The sequence below is a fragment of the Mauremys reevesii genome, linkage group 2 (assembly GCF_016161935.1).
Source record: "Mauremys reevesii isolate NIE-2019 linkage group 2, ASM1616193v1, whole genome shotgun sequence".
Taxonomy (NCBI): domain Eukaryota; kingdom Metazoa; phylum Chordata; order Testudines; family Geoemydidae; genus Mauremys; species Mauremys reevesii.
The window spans coordinates 36940868-36960371 of NC_052624.1; the positions used below are offsets into that span (position 1 = coordinate 36940868).

Sequence of the window (19504 nt, forward strand, 5' to 3'; positions counted from 1 at the left end):
TCCCTCGCCTGGTGCGTGATGATGTAGTGAGCCGAGAACGTGTGGATGGAGGACCACATGGCCGCTCTACAAATCTCCTGAGTCGGGACCTGAGCCAGGAACGCCGCAGAGGAGGCCTGCGCCCTAGGGGAGTGGGCCGTGACCGGAGGGACAGGGGTCTTAGCTATACGGTAGCATTCCCGGATGCAGGTCGCAATCCACGAAGAGATTTGCCGAGAGGAGACTGGGAGACCTTTCATCCTCTCTGCCACTGCAACGAAGAGCTGAGCCGAGCGTCTGAAGGGCTTGGTACGCTCTATGTAAAAAGCCAAGGCCCGGCTGACATCCAGGGAATGTAGCCGCCGCTCCTCGCTGGAGGAGTGTGGTTTCGGATAAAACACCGGCAGAAATATATCTTGACCCATGTGGAACTGGTATACGACCTTAGGTAGAAAGGCTGGGTGAGGTCTAAGTTGGACTTTGTCCTTGAAGACGACAGTGTACGGGGGCTCAGATGTTAACGTCCGAAGCTCCAACACCCTTCTGGCCGAGGTGATTGCCACCAGGAAGGCGGTCTTGTATGACAGGTATAGCTGGGAGCACGAAGCCAGAGGCTCAAAGGGAGGCCCTGAGGACGGAGAGGACCAGATTCAGGTCCCAGGCAGGGGTCGGCGGACGAACATAAGGGTATGGACAGGCTCTTCCCGCAAGGAAACGCCCAACCAGTGGGTTCGCAAACACTGAGGCACCCCCTTCCCCGGGATGGAAGGCGGATATAGCCACCAAGTGAATGCGAATGGAGGAAAGGGAGAGGCCTAGCTGTCTTAGGTGAAGCAAATAGTCTAGGACAATGGGGATTGGGACCCCCAGCGGGTCGTGACCTCGCTGACCCGACCATATGGAGAAGCGCTTCCATTTTGCCAGGTAGGTGGCCCTGGTGGATGGTTTCCTGCTACCCAGCAGCACCTGCCTAACCTGCTGGGAGCACTGCAACTCCATCGGGTTCAGCCATGGAGCATCCAGGCTGTGAGGTGAAGGGATTCGAGGTTCGGACGGCGGAGGGAGCCCCGGTCCTGCGTGATCAGGTCCGGTAGCAGGGGCAGCGTCAGGGGCGCCTGAACTGATATGTGCAGGAGAGACATGTACCAATGCTGGCGCGGCCATGCCGGGGCTATCAGGATTACCCTCGCGTGGTCCCTGAGAATTTTCAAGAGCACCCTGTGTATCAGGGGGAACGGAGGGAAGGCATAGAGCAGACCGACTGCCCAGGGCTGCAGGAAGGCGTCCGACAGAGACCCCCGGCTGCGGTCCAGGAGGGAGCAGAACTGTCGACACTTCCTGTTTTCCCTCGAAGCAAACAGGTCTAACTGGGGAAAGCCCCAGAGCTGGAAAATTGAGCGCACCACATCCCACCAAAGGGACCACTCGTGACCCCAGAACGAGCGGCTGAGGGTGTCTGCAAGACCATTCTGCTCCTCCGGGAGGTAGAACGCCGTCAGGTGGGTGGCACTGAGAACGCAGAAATCCCACAGCGCGAGGGCTTCCCTGGATAGGGGAGAGGAGCGTGCACCCCCATTTGTTGATATAGAAAACTGTTGCCATGTTGTCCGAGAGGACCGAAACACATCTGCTGGCCAGGTGGGACCGGAAGGTCAAACAAGCCAGGCGGACCGCCCTCAGCTCCCTGACATTGATATGCAACTCGAGGTCCTCCGGCAACCACAAGCCCTGCGTCCTGAGGTGACCCAGGTGTGCACCCCAACCTCAATCCAAGGCGTCAGTCACCAGGGAGAGGGAGGGCTGCGGGGCAGCGAAGGGGACACCCATGCATACTTCCCGCGGGTCGAGCCACCACCGCAGCGAGCTTAGTACCAAACTGGGAATGGACACCACCAAGTCCAGGGAGTCCCTGGCCGGGCGGTAAACTGTCGCTAACCAGGACTTTAGCGGGCGGAACCGGAGTCTGGCATGGGCCACCACATAGGTGCATGCCACCATGTGGCCCAACAGCCGGAGGCACACTCGTGCCGGGGTTACCAGGGCACGGCACAGATCCAGGATAAGCTCGGAAATCGCACGGAACCTGGATTCCGGCAGATACACTTTGGCGTGAGTGGAGTCTAGAACAGCTCCTATGAACTCTATTCGTTGTGTTGGAGACAGGGTCGACTTGGCTTTGTTCAAGAGGAGGCCGAGATCGAGAAAGGTCCGCCTGATGAACGACACCTGTGTCTCTATCTGCTCCTTGGAGCGATCTTTTATGAGCCAGTCATCCAAGTAGGGAAATACCTGGATGCCCCGCCTGCGCAGGAAGGCGGCCACGACTGCCATGCACTTCGTGAAGACCCTGGGAGCGACCGACAGGCTGAACGGGAGCACTGTGAACTGCAGATGGACACCGGCCACGACGAACCTGAGGTACCGACGGTGTCGGGGAATTATGGCAATGTGGAAATAGGCGTCCTTTAAGTCGAGGGCGGCATACCAATCTCCTGGATCCAGGGAGGGAATGATTGAGGACAGGGAGACCATGCGAAGCTTGAGTTTTCGTACAAACTTGTTCAGCCGCCGCAGGTCTAGGATGGGCCTTAGGCCCCCTTTCTCCTTCGGTATGAGGAAATATTGGGAGTAGAAGCCTTTGCCCCTGAGCTCCCAAGGAACTTCCTCCACTGCCCCCGCCTGCGTGAGGGACTGCACTTCTTGAGTTAGAAGATGCTCGTGAGATGGGTCCCTGAAGAGAGACGGGGAAGGGGGTTGGTGGGGTGGACGGGAGGAGAACTGGATAGAATATCCCCTCTCTACCGTGCGGAGAACCCATTTGTCCGACGTGATGCGGGACCAGGCACGGTAGAAGGGGGACAGACGTGACACAAAGGTAGGGGTGGAAGGATCCAGAGTCTCGATTGGTAGGTCTCCCTCGACCGTACCATCAAATAGGGGGTCTAGGCCCTGATGATGGCCTCGATTGACCCGACGCTTGGCCGGAGGGGTGGCATTGGTGACGCCTCCTGCCATTTCTGCCCCACCTGCGCCCCGGCTCCTGGCGAGTCTGTGGCTGGTACGGGCGGGGGGCCGTCTGCGGCCTAAACTGTCTGCGCTGGGTTGCAGGGGTATGCAGGCCTAGCAAGCGAAGCATGGCCCTCGAGTCTTTTAAGCTGTGCAGACGTTTGTCCGTTTTCTCCGAAAACAGGAGCTGCCCCTCGAAGGGGAGATCTTGAATCGTCTGCTAGACCTCATAGGGCAGGCCCAAGACCTGGAGCCAGGCTCCCCGCCGCATGATCGAGGCCCGTGGCCAGGGTGAGTCCGCCGCATCTAAGGCGGCCTGGAGGGAGGCTCGAGAGATCAGTTTGCCCTCCTCCACTAGGGCCGAAAACTCTGGCCTCGAGTCCTGGGGAAGGAGCTCTGCAAACTTTGACATGGCCGAACACGTGTTGTGATCATATTGGCTTACAACCGCCTGTTGGTTGGCAATGCGGAGTTGTAGGCCCCCAGTGGAGTACACCTTCCTACCAAAGAGCTCGAGTCTTTTCACGTCCCTGCTCTTTGGCGCTGACCCCTGAAACTCCCGCTGGTTGGCCGCATCCACTACCAGGGAGTCCGGAGAGTGAGTGAGAGAGAGAGAGTGTGTGTGTGTGTGTGTGTGTGTGTGTGTGTGTGTGTGTGTGTGTGTGTACACAGGTGTTCATGCCCCTTCAAGGGGACGAAATAGCGCCGCTCGGACCTCTTGGCAGTAGGGGCCAATGAGGCTGGCGTTTGCCATAGGGTGCGGGACGTATCCGCTATAGACTTTATCAGTGGGAGGGCCACCCTGGATGGCCCTGAGGGAGCCAGGATGTCCACTACAGGGTCCACGTCCACCTCGATTTCCTCCGCCTGGATCGCGAGGCTCTGCGCCGCTCTGCGGAGCAACTGCTGGAGGATACGAGTGTCCTCTAGGGCTGGTGCCACAGCCATGCCTGAGACCGCTTCGCCCGGGGAGGATGATGAGGAGAGTACCTGCAGCGGCCCTTCCTGCGGTGCATGCAGTCCCTCAGGGTCCTGCGGCACACGGTACTGTGGTTGTGGTGCCAGTTCTGAGTCTAAATGCAGCACCGCAACCAGTATCGGGGTCGCCAGTGAGCGGCTTGGCGTAGCATGCGGTGCCTGTGGAGCCGGACCTGAAGCCGGTGCCGCTGCCCTGCTAGGGGGTGCTGAGCTTGAAAATGGCACACCCCTGCTCAGCGACGGTGCCGGTGGAGGAGGCGGCAGCTGCGCCGGGGCCACCAAGGTCGAGGACACCGATGCCGATCTTGATCGCGGGCCGAATGCCTGGCCTACCGACCGGTGGTAGGCCCAGGGAGTCCAAAACGGCCACTGCGATGGCGGCTGCCATTGTTGCTGCCACTGTGGGTAACGGTGGTGGCTCGCCCCCGACCCCGATCTCCTGCTCCGCGACCAGCTGGAGCGATAGGAGTCTGCCTCTGAGTCTGAGGTCTCTGAGTATGAGGACCTGGGGGGAGCAGCACCCGGTGCCGATGGAGAGCGGTGTGGAGGCGGCGGCGGGCCTCTCACCTGGTCCAGTGCCATCCTCGTGGCGCAGTGCGGGGAGGGAGGTGACAGCATGGCCAATTTGCCCCTAGACTGCACCGGGGGACGGACCAACGTAGGCAACTCCCTGCGGTGCGGAGAGATCGGCGCTGAGAGTCCCATCAGACCTGAGGCCGCCTCAAACACCTCCGGGGTCCAAGAGGGGCGTAGGTCTCTGCTGAGATCCGGGGAATTAGGCTGGTCCAGACTCGACCGCCCTCTCTGCGGTGCGGGAGTCAACGGAACCACCGAGGGCTGTAGCCCAGCCTGTCCGCTCGTGGTCGCGGACGGCATCGGCCTCGGATCCTGGTGGGGTGACCTATCCCTCACCGGCTTCCTCCTCTTGGCGGGCACCAGAGAAGGCGAGCGGTGCCGCACTGACGCTGACTTCCTATGACCCGACTCCGTCCGGTGTCGGGTCTTTGACGACTTGGGCTGGGCCCTAAGTCCTGATGCCGGTGCCGGAGCGCTCCGCACCGAAGACGACGTGCTGGGCACCGCCTCGGCCGGCTCCGGGTCCGAGGGTGGCTGTAGGGCCGCCTCCATCAGGAGGACTAAGTCTTTGAGCCCTGTCCTTAAGAGTTCGCGGGCGGAAGCCTCTACAGATAGAGCACCGGTCCTTTTGGTGGCTCTCTCCAAGGCACCTTAAACACGCAGAGTGCGGGTCACTCTTGGGCATGAATTTCCCGCAATCCTTGCAAAGTTTGAACCCGGGGGACCCGGGCATGCCTCAGCGGGCAACAAAAACTTGGGGGAGGGGACCCCCCAACTACTAAGAACTATATACAGAGAACTAATCAGCTAACTATAATACAACTTTATACACTAAACGGTAAGGATAGGACACTGTCGACTTGCTATGCAAGAGAAGTTCCAGCTAGCCGTCACCGGCGGTAAGAAGGAACTGAGGGGGTGGAGGGTCGGTGGGTCCCTTTATAGGGCGCCGCGGTGGCGCCACTCCAGGGGGCACCCGGGCCGACCCTACGGACGCTGCTAGGGAAAATCTTCCGGCTGGCATGCACGCGGCGCGCGCACACCTACTTTGAATGGACATGAACAACCACTCGAAGAAGGAGCAGAAGTTTCAGGTTTTTCCATGATCTGACAAGAGTCTTGGTGTTTTGGAAACACAAAGGTTATATTTTGTTGAGCAATGAGTAAAGATCCAGCAATCAGATTACCACACGGTAGGGTCTGGGTGCAGGGTTTTGCCATCTTTCCATAGAAAGATAAAACCATTATACTGGTGAGTACCAAGAACTAATGAACTCAAACCTCCACTTTTCAGAATCATGTGTCAAACAGTACTGAGAACCTGAGATCCCAAAAAAATGGAAGAAAATGAATTCATACTCTGGGGAAGAAAAACACATTTATAAGTTATTGTGTGCCCTCCTGTAACAGCACCATTAATGTGTGTCATTTTTTGTAGTCCCTCTTAAAAATATTCTTTACAACTTGACATTTCACATGGGTCCCTTGAATTAGAGTCAAGTCAGCGCCACAACAAGAAGGAAGATTCAATGCAGCAGGCAGATAAGAGGCAAAAATTGCTAACACTCAAGAAATGTGATGTGTTGTGGATGTGTACCGTGCTCATGAGTTTGCAATTATTGACTTGAATACTTCTTGCGTCAGTGATGGTCTGGGCAAATGCTCCAAGAGCAGATTTAAAATTTTATTAAAGTTAATGTTTAAAATTAAATATACACAAGTTAAGAGGGAAGGTACTGTACATCTGGGGGTCTGGCTTGAGTTATGAGGGATTACAGGTATCAGTTACAAGGATCACGAGATACATACATATCACATAACCAGCATAGACCCAGATTGGGGTGCGGATTTTTTTAAAGCATCGGTGGATAAGTGGGCTCAGGTACGCCACTCATGGAATGCATAAAGAGTCCTATTACAATGGAGTATGAATAACTTAATTTTTCATATTTCTCAATTCACCAAATTATCACAGACAAGTACAAATTCTTACAGTCTCTATAGTCACTATATAGTAACTATTTTGCAATTATAAAATTCTCGGACATTCTTCATACCACAAACACAAACAGTTTACAACTCTACATTACTAAAAACGTGTCAAAATGTAAATTTAATAATTCATTTGAACTTAAGCCTTAGAAGGGGGAAAAAAGAAAACTTACTTTCTCTGTAGTTACAGTAAGAGACGGAACCAGAGATGGTGAAGACTCAGACTGCTTCTTGTATTTTTGTTTGTGTTTGTCTTTTTCTTTATATTTCTAAAAAATATGAAAGCAAAATATAACCCAAGTTCAGGTTAATCTTCAACATAATCCATGTATGACATACATAATACAATTTTCTGTTACTTAAAGGTAAAAAACAAATTTTGACTACAAAATTCCATTCTTGTGGAAGTCAAATATGACTAATATTTCAAATATTAAACTACACACATTTTGTTCAGCAGAACCATTAGAATGTTTGCATTGAGAAGCAGCATACACTGAAATTCTTTATTAGTTACAATTAGCATTACTGAATCTATTACTGTTACTAAAATAAAACCATCTGGCCGAAAATCAAGATCTAGTACCATAACATTACAGAAAAATTGAATTAAAAAGCTATATTGCTGTTCATACTGTTTTAAAGTTCTTATATTTCCACCAGAATTACTGTATTAATAGTGAACATATTATTTTTCATTGGGTTATTACTATAAATGAGCAGTAAGGCAGAATATTAACTTATTTACAAATCTCAGGCTTGCTCTACTACGGGTATCACAAATGACACTTTTACCAAGATGGCCACCTCCAGAAAACTACACTAATGTTATTTATTACAAACTTCAGTCTCAAATAAAGTTATTAGTTCATATACTGAGAGGAAATCATTCTGAACTTTCAGTATGTTAAACTGAGCAAACAGAATATTTCCCTTTTAAAATAGGCTGAAAAATTAGAAAGTAGTTCTGTTTTCCTTTATTTACTGACGACTACACATATAGCTAGCTAATACTGTACAAATATCAAAGAAAACTGTCTCTTTCCCTAACTGTTTCCAATCTAGGGGCATGATCCTGCCTACAAGCCCTCCGCATGTTTGCAGAACCAGGGCCTATATTTTGAGTTCAATAGAAGGGTATTAACATGAAAATTATGATTTTTATAGCATCAAAATGCTGTAGAAGTTCTACATTTTTTCCTGTGACTGAAAAGTTTTTGGGTTTTAATTTCTTCCTATAAACATTACTGTACTTTTGTTTGGGAAGATTATGCTGCCTGAAGTCACTAGGAGAAAAAAAAGATTACTTACCAGCAACTGTTCCTTGAATATTTTACTTCTGCAGATTCACATTTCCGGGATTTTTGTGTACCTGCACCATACCCAGTAGAGCAGTACCATATGTATGACAACTCCTTCACAGAAGCAAAAGTTTGGACACAAAGCTACAAAAAAATATGCATGGCCCCAACTCCCTTTGGCAAACTGAAAGACTCAGAAGAACTACTCCAAAAGGTGGAGAAGGAAGGTGGGCATTGTGGATCTGAAGACATTACTGGTAAGTAACCTTTCTTTTTCTTTTGAGAATTATCAGTGTAGATCCACATGAAGATTAAGTGGCTATACAATCCCCAGCAGGAGAGCAAAATACTTATTAAATATGGCTGCAAAACTGCTCTTATGGCAACACTGGCAGAATCAGAAGTCATATCAAAAGGGAGAAGTGAATGTAAATACATATAAATATAACTCCAAAGGCAGTTTTCTGCATATTTGCAACAGAAGAGCCATCATATAAGCATGCCATAAAAGCTGCTTTAGAACTAGCTGAATGGGCTTTTAAACTTCCTTAGTAATGGGTCACCAACTAACTGAAAAAGTCTACATGCAAAGTCTAATTCATTTTGAAAATATGAGTAAAGCAAACTCCACTCTACACCCATAAACTATAAATAACTTGGCTGATTTTCTAAAAAGTTTTATCTTCTCTAAATAACTCAGCACCCTCTTAAGATCATGTTTATGTTACCTAGCCTCACCAGGAAATGAATATGGTTTAAGAAAAACAGAATTTCAAAACATCTTCAGCATAAATATACAGCAAGAACATAAAGCCATTTTGTCCTTGTGGAACACAGTATAAACAGCGGACACAACCACAAAACCCTGTAGTTTGTTCAGCCCCCTCATGAAGCTAGTATAGCAACAAAAGATAAGATTTAGAAGGGGGGAGTACAGACTGCGCTCTCAAACAGTTAAAAGTTTGTTTCCATCTGTCTTAAATTTTAATTTCAAGTCATTGAAATGGAAAAAATCTTCTGTCTGCTTGATATGTTCTATTCAGAACTTCTGTACAATGTCTAAAGACAGGGGAATCTGGAACCTTGCAGTGGAAAGCATAAATAACTAGAGCTGGACAATATGTTTAATAGTTTATTGGTGAATCCAAATCTATTTGTGAATTTGAGACAAATTCACTCAATAGTTTTGGCCTAAAAAAAATATTTTTGGGGATTAGCAGCAGCGGTGGAGGCAGTGGCCTCCCTCTCAATCGTTAGCCTAGTGATTAAAACACTCACATGGGATGTTGGAAACCAGGGTTCCATTCCTCTCTATACTTGTTGTGGCATAGAGATTTGAATTTGGGAATCCCTCGCCCTAAGTGAGTGCCCTAACCATCAGGCTATGGAGTCACTCACACATGCTCGCTCTTGCTCTCTCTCTGGCCCAATGATTATTTATTGTTATTCATAGTACTGTAACAATTCAGTCACCTAGGATGTGGGAGACTCAAGTTTAAGTCCCTGGCCCAATGACTATTTAATTATATATAAAGGTGCAAAAGCTTCCACAGAATAACCCATGGCCAAGTAGCTAGGGCACACTAGTGCAATACAGTTAAGATCCACATTCAAAATTCCTTCTCCACACTAGGCAGAAGAGGAAACTGTTTCCAAGTCTCCCAAATCCCAGGGGAGTGTTTTACATTAGTAGGCTAAGGTTATAAAGGAGATCACCACCACAACCACAATGCAAAAAAATGTATTTCAAGTCAAACAAAATGTTTCATTTAACCTAAAAACAGATTTTTTTTGATTTGCCACATTTTTTGAAATTTTTTGATTCAAATCAATCTTTTTTCTGAACTGCAAGTAAACTGAAAAATCATTTATTCTCCCAGATCTAGAAACTACTCAGTGTATTCTAAGAAATAAAATTTTGATATGTTTAACTAAAACAAACTCAAAAATATCAGAAATCTATGTTAGTAAAGTACACAACCCATTGGCCATAGTTCACACAGACAATCTTTTCCATTTCAAGGAACGTTGGCTTCCTTGTAGGCACCTTCCTGGATTCTAAAATTATGTCCTGCATCTCCTTGGAGCACTGAACACCTTGTACTCAGAAGTACCATGATTTAATCCTTTAGATGACAGTATTCTGGGCCTGACTGTCAAATCTGACTTCCTTCCTAGGCAGAAGATCTGGAAGCTCAGGATGAAGTATTGAAAATTCCAAAAACGGTTTCATGAGATCAAAACACCAGAAGTGACAAGCCCAGGCTGGAGCTATAAGAAGCAAGTGAGCTTTGTCTCCTCTTATCTTCCTCATAACATACAGAAAATGAACCACAAAATGAAAACAGGAAATGATTACTCCAGTCCTAAAAAAAGCCATCTGTCAACATGCCAGTATCCTTTCCTGTCCTTTAACAAAAAGTGAACATTTACACACAGAGTTTTTGTAGAAAAAAAAATCTATGGATAGGTGATTCTCTTCTCCAGAACAGAGTCTGTGCCACTGCTGTCTTCAAGGACTATTTTTGTTGTTCCTCTTCCCATGCTGGAGTATCAAGAGTCTACAAGCAAATTCCTTTTCCCTAACAGATGAAAATCAGCCTTGTAGATTTGATAACATAGCAGTTCCAAAGACCCAGCACCTTCTGATACAAAGGCTGAGAATGAGCACTTATTTCTGTAGCACATGGGTGTGGTATGGCAGTTAACATCTAGCTACATAACTCTTGATTTTGTGTAAGGAAACACTTTCAGAACCCAAAGTACTGTTTGTAATTATAATACATTTATCTGAAGCATCATCTCCCCAAAAGTCCTCAAGTTTATCTTTAGACCCAGGTCTTGAAACAGGATTACTTTCAGAGACTGACAAACTCCTTGAAAGGAGTGAGTTTGAACTGACCAATCATCCAACTACAGGTATCTATGAGATTCCTAAATTTCTGAAATGAACTGCCTTGACTCCCCACATTTTGTAAAAACCCTGGGAGCTGTCCAAAAGACAGCGCTTTATAACTATGAATGTTTTTTTACGCAGAACTAAAGATATTGTCCACTTGCAACTCTGACAGAATGATGGCAATTTCAGCTTGAACACTTCAAGGCCTAAGCCAGTCCTAACAGATAAAGGAAAGAATAATGGATACCACCATCACAATATAATACTTGAATCTCCAGACGTACTTGTTCAACTGTCTCCAATCTAATAAAGCAGGGTGGATAAAAATCAATGATTTTGTTTTTATTATTTAAATTGGGTTTTTTGATAAAATGCTTTTTGAGGAAAAATCTATCTAAAGATAGTTTTAATTAAGAAACATTATAGCTCAAAGATATCTCATCATGGAATAGGGATTAAAAATTCTAATTCTATAGTATGACACAATATATTCATGTAATGTTTAAGAAAAGTTTTATAAATGAGTTCCAATAGTTCATGAATTAGGGACCCAATCTTATGAGGTCCCGGGGCTTCTTTATAGATTATTTAGGTTAATCTTTCTATCTACCCAATGGGACTCAGTGTTTTGCAATTTTCAAACTGTGGATTTGTGTCTCCAGAGATAACATGCTTGTTAACAGCAAAAAAATGTATTTAAATAAATAATATATAGAGGTGAGAAATAACAGACCTCAATCCTATTGTCCCTCTGCAAATTTGTGTACACAGAGTCAATCCCTTATCTCTCTCTAAGGGCTTGTCTAAACTGGCAATTTACAGCGCTGAACTTTCTTGCTCAGGGTGTGGAAAAATACCCCCATGAGCGCAGCAAGTTTCAGCGCTGTAAAGCGTCAGTGTAAACAGTGCACCAGCACTGGGAGCCGCCTCCCAGCGCTGGTAGCTATGCCTCCCATGGAGGTGGCTTTTTTAGAGCGCTGGGAGAGCTTTCTCCCAGCACTATGCCGTGACTACACAAGCCAGGTTAAAGCACTGCCACGGCAGCACGCTAGCATTGCCAGTGTAGACTAGCCCTCCAAGTGCAAAGCTTCAAGAGGTTCAGTGAATAGAAGATTGTTGGGGGCGGAATAGATCTGGACAAGGAGAAGTCTGGAGACCAATGTGAGAAGGGAGGGACAGGCAGTAGAAGCAAAAGTGAAACTGTTTGAGCAGCATATTCCAGAAGTCTTGAGGTCTTTCTGAGCGTAGCCTTCACTGATTTGAGATCTAACGTATCATTCTCTCACTAGAAGGGAAAACCTATAACGGCAGCAGGTCATAAGAGAGACCCAGTTTGGGAATATATTAATGAAGTTCCTCTACCTGTGGGTAAGACAGGCAGCCATGTGTGCAAAATGCAAACAGTGCAACAAAGAAATGCAAGGTCTGGTTGTCCAAATGAAACAACATCATGAGAAGTGTTCCTTCTCAGGAGGAAGCTAAGTTGAAGATGATGAAAGGAACATGTTTGAACATGCAGGATCTTCAGGTTGGTAAACTTTATTTCATACTTCTTTGTTTAATTCTGACTGTGAATGGCTAGCCAACTACAAAAGCAGTTTCTCCTCCCTTGGTTTTCACACCTCAACTGCTAGAAGAGGGCCCCATCCTCCCTGATTGAACTAACCTCGTTATCTCTAGCCTGCTTCTTGCTTATATGTGTGTGTGTGTGTGTGTGTATATATATATATATATACATATATATACACACACACACACACCTGCCCCTGGAAATTTCCACTACATGCATCTGACGAAGTGGGTATTCACCCACGAAAGCCCATGCTCCAATATGTCTGTTAGTGTATAAGGTGCCACAGGACTCTTTGCTGCTCCAACCATAGATAAGTTTGTGATAAGAACCAGCAGATTACAAAGAGGTAATTGATAAAAAAAATGCCCAGTTTGTTTATGCAACAAACTCTCCTTTCCGTATGATTGAGAACCCACACTTCATTAACATGGTTCAGTCATTAAGACCAGGATACAGTCCACCCAACAGAGCAGATGTTGCAGGCAAATTCCTGGATAAAGTGTATGAAAGAGAAATTGAGCAGTATGCAAAAGATCTAGATGGTAAAATTAACCCTCAGTTAACCTGAGTCTTGATGGGCGGAGCAATGTCCACAATGATCCTGTTGTATGTGCTTGTGTGACAACAGAAGAATGGAATGTCTTCCTTACAGAAACAATTGATACATCAGGAAATGCACACAGAGCAGAATACTTACAAGAAGTAGCAGTAAAAGCTATAACAAACTGTGAAAAAAATTCAAATGTCTAGTATGCAGCTTGGTCACAGACAATGCTGCAAATGTATCCAAGATGAAAAGAAATTATTTAGAAGAGAGTCCCAAGCTAATAACATATGGTTGCAGTGCTCATTTGATGCACCTCCTAGCCAAAGACTTCAGTGTTCCAGAATGTTGTTGAAATTGCAAAATACTTCCGTAACAACCACTTTGCAGCAGCTGCTCTGAAAAAAGTGGGGGTAACCAAGCTAACTCTCCCACAAGAAGTCTGATGGAACTCAGTAGTGAACTGCTTTGAGCACTATATCAAGAACTGGCCTAATCTGATGATAGTTAGTGAAAAAAAATTGTGAAAAACTGTCACAGCCAAAGTTCTCAACATTGGGCTTAAGAGAAATGTTGAACACATGCTGAATACCCTGAAGCTTATTTCTGTAGCCTTGAACAAAATGCAGGGAAATAGCTGTTTTATTGTTGACTGTTGAAATTTGAAAGGAACTGAGTGAGATCTTAAAAAGAGAAATATGCAATCAGAGTTAAATTACAAGCATTAAAAAAACGAATGGGACAAGCAATATCTCCAGCTCATTTTCTTGCAAATATTCTCAATACTTGGTACCAAGGTCAAACCTTAATTGCTGAAGAAGGGGAGTTGGCTATGACATGGACATCCAGCAACCATCCCTCCATAATGCCAACCATAATGAACTAGTCACTAAGGGTGAGCCATTCAAGAAATATATATTTGCTGCTGATGTTTTAAAGAAAGTCACACCAGTGAACTGGTGGAAGTCACTTAAGCACTTGGATTCAGAGACTGTTGAAGTGATAATCTCACTTTTAACAGCAGTAGCTTCTTCTGCCAGTGTAGAAAGAATATTTTCTTCCTTTAGACTAATTCATTCCAAATTGAGTGATCGTGTGGCACCTGAAAAAGCAGGAAAGCTGGTTTTTCTTTTCCAGATTATGAACAAATAGGAAAATGAAAGTGAAGAGGACCGAGTTAGCTGCAGAAGCCAATATTTTAAGTTTCTCATGTTGACCTGGCTGACATAGTCGATTTAATTTTTGTTTTTTCAAAAAATATATTTCATTTAACTATTTTAGTTAAAAACAATTTTAACAAAAACAAACCTGATTTTAAAAAAACTTGAATGTTTAACTAAATTCAAAAATGCATATGCTTGTTTTGCTAAAATATTGTTTGCTGTTGAAGAAAAAAATCCACTATACATAACGTTGTTTTAGTTAAATAAAACAATTTAAATGTCTGTCTGTTGATGTTCTCCTCCTAATATAGCATGACAAGAAAATCCTCCCAATATTAATGATTAACTGTTGAATTGGAGACATTTATGAAGTCACTGGGAGGTGAACTATCTGCTTCAATTACCTTTGGTAAATGAAATAACCAAACAATCATTCATTTTCTGATATAGCTGTAAAACTAAAATAAATCACTTAAAAATGTGTACCTTCTAAAAATGAAACCTTCCTCTATCTCTGAGTGGTGAAGAATAAGTATTAAGGTTATAACAACCAATAAGAATTCACTTTTATGCAGAAATCCATGATTAAATCGAGTCTTCCTGACTAGTGATTTAAATCATATTGATTTAAATCAAATCCACCCTGTAATAAAGTAATGTAGATCTTCTAAGACCATGAAAATAGATCCCTGAAAAAAATACAGGGAAGATGGGTTAGGAGGCAGCACCTAGCAGAACTGCATTGCATAGCCCTTCTGGACGACTTTTAGGACCCAACAATCCATAACAACACCATCTGAGGCTGCCAGGAAATGAATATACCAGCGCTGAAAAGGGAAATAAGGGTTCGATACAAATGTCTGGACCAAGACTCTTGTGTTGCATGAAACCAGAACAGGAGTTCATGCAGAAGCCTTCTACCAGTACTTATTCCTCAGTTTCCTACACTGTTGGGATAAAGGTTTTTGATAAGCTGACAATTAAGACCAAAGTAGACCCAAAGCAGTGTCTTTGAAACTTAAAGTCTAGTATCTAAGACTTCCAAAAGTATCCACTAAATAAATCTAGACCACCCAAAAAGAAGATATTCAGTGTGTGACTGGGGCTTTGAACTGAGATCCAATCACTTCAGCATGACTGAAGATGAAATTACACAGCATTATCAAGGACACAGGCAGACATCTAAATGAGGTTCTTCTAAGACAACTTGCCACTCAAACAATTTCCTTAGCAGGCCTTCAAATGTTGCTTTGGCCTTACAGGAGACAAAGAAGGGGCAAGTTATGTTTGAGATAAAGGGTTAAGTCTGATCCAAGAGTTAGCCAGATTAATCACAAGGTCTATCCCACAGGGTACTGAAGCTAGACACTAGTCTTGGTACCAAAAAACACTCCCACTTCTTCTGGGAAGAAAAAAAAGAAGAGACAACAGAGGGGAAACCAGTCTGTCAGCATCTAAAGAGGATCTAGCACAAAGTCCTAAAAAGTGAAGATCTGGCAATCACATTGATCTGGCATTCCCTCCAGACCAAAAGGTTACCACTTAGATTCACTAGCACAGGTTCCTCAGGACACACCACAGAAGATGACCCTGGGTTACACACTCTCCAAAGACCCTTCAGATCTGAAGATCTCATCCCTAGAGACCTATCCTTAGATCCATGTTCCTTCTTCTAATGTGGATGATTCCTCCTCTTCAGAGAGACATATTTCTTCCCCCTTTTCAAAGTGGCTGACAAGGCTTGGATGCCTATGTATAAACTGATCCCAGCTTGACCAAAGATGATATGCATCCCCTTTACAGCCTCATGTCTGAACATTTAAGATTCATGAGGTGGACCTCAACTAGGGTTGCCAGGCATCTGGTTTTTGACCGGAATGCCTGGTCGAAAAGGGACCCTGGCAGCTCGGTCAGCATTGCCGACCGGGCCATTAAAAGTCTGGTCGGCAGAGCAGCAGGGGTCAGGACTAAGGCAGGCTCCTTACCTCTCCTGGCTCCACGTGGCACCCAGAAGCAGCGGCATGTTTCCCCCTCCAGCTCCTAGACGTAGGGGCAGCCTGGGGGCTCCGCAAGCAGCCCCTGCACCAAACACCAACTTCGCATCTCCCACTGGCTGGGAACCATAGCCAATGGGAGCTGCAGGGGTAGCGCCTGTGGATGGGACAGCACACAGAGCCACCTGACCATGCCTCTGTGTAGGAGCCGGAGGGGGGATATGAGGCTGCTTCCAGGAGCCACTTTAGGTAAGCGCCGGTGGGAGCCTGCACCCCTGACTCCCTCCCACACCCCAAGACCCTGCTCCAATCCTGATACCCCTCCCGCTCTCTGAACCCCTCGGTCCCAGTGCAGAGCACCCTCCTGCACTCCAATCCCTCATTTCCAGTCCCACACCAGAGCTCGCACCCCCAGCTGGAACCCTCCCCACGCCACCCCAAACTTCTGCCCCAGCCCAGAGGGCCCCCCCTCGCACCCTGAACCCTCCATTTTTGGCCACACCCCAGAACCTGCACAGCTAGCCCAGAGCCCATACTACCCTCCTGCACCCCAACCCTCTGCCTCAGCCTGGAGCCCCCTCCCATACTCCAAACCCCTCTGCTCCACTCCTTAGCCTGGAGCCCCTTCCAGCACCCCAAGCCCCTCATCTCCAGCCCCACCCCAGAGCCCGCACCTTCAGCCAGAGCCCTCACCCCCTCCTCCACCCCAACCCTCTCAGCCAGCACAGTGAAAATGAGCGGGGGGCAGGACCTCAGAGAAGGGGAGGGCAGGCATCAGGGCAAGGGTGTTCAGTTTTGTACGATTAGAAAGTTGGCAACCCTAACCTCAACTGCTCCTAACCAGCACTGCCATTTTAGATAGCTGTGGACTTGGCACAGGCAACTATATATCCCATAAATGGAGAATACATTGATAATCGTACTTAAAGAGACATGCAATGAAGCTTGTGATAATGAGAAAACATTTATAGTGGGAAGAGCAATGGTAGGAAAACATGTATATTACGGATATTAAATATATTTTGCATACATATACACAAACATAAGAACAAGCAAACCTTAATCTAGGATATAGCTAAACTACAACTAGCGTCACCAGAGATTCATATTTCATGGCTATGATTAATCAGAAAGCTTTATTTCACATTTGGGAGCTCAAGAACACCTCTCTCTTTTAAGTTATATAACATCTACTTTAATTACAATAATTGCAGGCTGCAGGATAAGAAAACAGACAGCAGCATATCATTTTGGAATACAGAAGCAACTGCTATTCCAGACACTGTCCTCTATGAAGAAAAAAAATGAGAAGGCATACATCTATTACTTCAGAAAGGCCAAAGATTTAATGTCATTAAATGATAAACTTGTATACAAGTTATCGATTAGTAAAAATTCTTCAGTTACTTTGACTGAACTGCATGCTGTGCAATCTAGATTATTTCAGGGGATTAAAAGTGTTCACTTGTTTTCTTTTATACACTTACAGGTGTAGCAAAACTTCTATTCTTAGCTACCAGGAGGAAAATGTCACCTCCTGTGTAAAATAAGTCAAGAAGTCTATTTCATAGCTGCAACTTTATTTCTAGGAAAATGCTTACAGGATGGTCAACCAAATTTTAAAAGACCTAAATATGGAACATCTTTCTTCTGGTCACAGAAATCCTGGGGACAAAAAGTATACTGGAGTTCCAGGGTGAAGTGGCAATTGGTAAGGAATGGGGGGGATTGACCTAACACATGTGGGAGAGTTTTGTAGGATTGTCCAACTGGGAACTCGTGTCTGGAGTGTGTAGGGCTGGCAATCTGTCCAGTCAAAAAATAATTGGTCAACTGACCTGTCAAATAATGCCCAAAATAGTTAATATTTTAAAGCACCAATTTATTAGAACAACAGAGTAAGACTGTGTTCTCCAGTAGGCTTAGCCTTAGATAGATACTTCTGCCTAATTACAAAACACATATTACTTAAATGAGTTATTTTAACTCAGAAAAATGCAAAACAATTAAATGAAGTTCTAAAACGTGAAAGAATAAGTGCAGATTACTTACTGTAACTGGAGGTTCTTTGAGATGTCTCGTCCCCATTGAGATTCCAAATGCATGTGTGCATGTGCACCATGCACCAGAACTGGAAATGTTCATAGTAGTGTCCGTTGACACACATGCGTCGAGCACGTGGTGCATCTGAGGCTTTAAGAGGCTATGCGGGTCAACGCCACTCCAGTTCCCTCACACCAGGAATCAAAGTAGCCGAAAGCAGAGGGGATGGAGGGAGGGATTGGAATGTAAACAGGGACCACACATCTCGAAAAACTCCAGTTACAGTAAGTAATCTTCTCTTCTTCTTCAAGTATTATTGAGGTCAGAGGGTGTAGGGAAGCAGTGAGAAAGGCAAAGAGCCGGGTGGAGATGGACCTAGCGAAGGGGATTAAAACCAATAGCAAAAGGTTTTTTAGCCATATAAATAGGAAGAAAACCAAGAAGGAAGAAGTGGGACCACTTAAAACTTTAAACGGAGTGGAGATTAGGGATAATCTTGGCATGGCACAATATCTAAACGAATATTTTGCCTCGGTCTGTAATGAGGCTAATGAAGGGCTAAGGAATGCTGGTTAAATTGGAAAAGATGGGGATCGAAATGAAAATCCAGAGGTGGATAAGGAGCTGGTTAAAGGGGAGACTGCAGAGGGTTGTATTGAAGGGTGATCTGTCGGGTTGGAGGGGGGTTACCAGTGGAGTTCCTCAAGGTTCGGTTTTGGGTCCGATTTTATTTAATCTATTTATCGCTGACCTTGGAACCAAAAGTAGGAGTGGGCTGATAAAGTTTGCGGATGACACCAAGTTGGGAGGTATTGCCAATTCGGAAAAGGATCGGGATATCCTCCAGGGAGATTTGGATGACCTTGTAAACTGGAGTATTAGTAACAGGATGAAATTCAATAATGAGAAGTGTAAGGTTATGCATTTAGGGATGACTAACAAGAATTTTAGTTATAAGCTGGGGACGCACCAGTTGGAAGTAACGGAGGAGGAGAAGGACCTAGGAGTCCTGGTTGATCGTAGGATGACTATGAGTAGGCAATGTGATGTGGCCATTAGGTGAGGTATTTCTAGTAGAGATAAGGAGGTGCTAGTCCCGTTATATAAGGCATTGGTGAGACCTCATTTGGAGTAGTGTGTGCAGTTTTGGTCTCCCATGTTTAAGAAGGATGAATTCAAACTGGAATGGGTACAAAGAAGGACCACTAGAATGATCCAAGGAATGGAAAGCCTGTCGTATGAAAGGAGACTTGAGGAGCTCGGTTTGTTTTCCTTAACCAAAAGAAGGATAAGAGGAGATATGATTGCACTCTTTAAATATATCAGAGGGATAAATACCAGGGAAGGAGAGGAATTATTTCAACTCAGTGCTAATGTGGACACGAGGACAAACGGATATAAATTGTCAGTCAGGAAATTTAGGCTTGAAATTAGACGAAGGTTTCTAACCATCAGA

The 19504-nt window shown here is 45.5% G+C and overlaps 1 protein-coding gene across 10 annotated transcripts in view; it reads right to left on the minus strand.

Annotated features, from left to right (window-relative positions):
* MLLT10 (MLLT10 histone lysine methyltransferase DOT1L cofactor) overlaps nt 1-19504 on the minus strand; it is a 271019-nt gene that overhangs the window by 122430 nt on the left and 129085 nt on the right. For all 10 annotated transcript variants that reach the window (XM_039523898.1, XM_039523897.1, XM_039523896.1 and 7 more), the window contains one exon: nt 6705-6800. In XM_039523898.1, coding sequence (XP_039379832.1) covers nt 6705-6800 — 96 coding nt within the window. The remainder of the gene's footprint in view (nt 1-6704; nt 6801-19504) is intronic.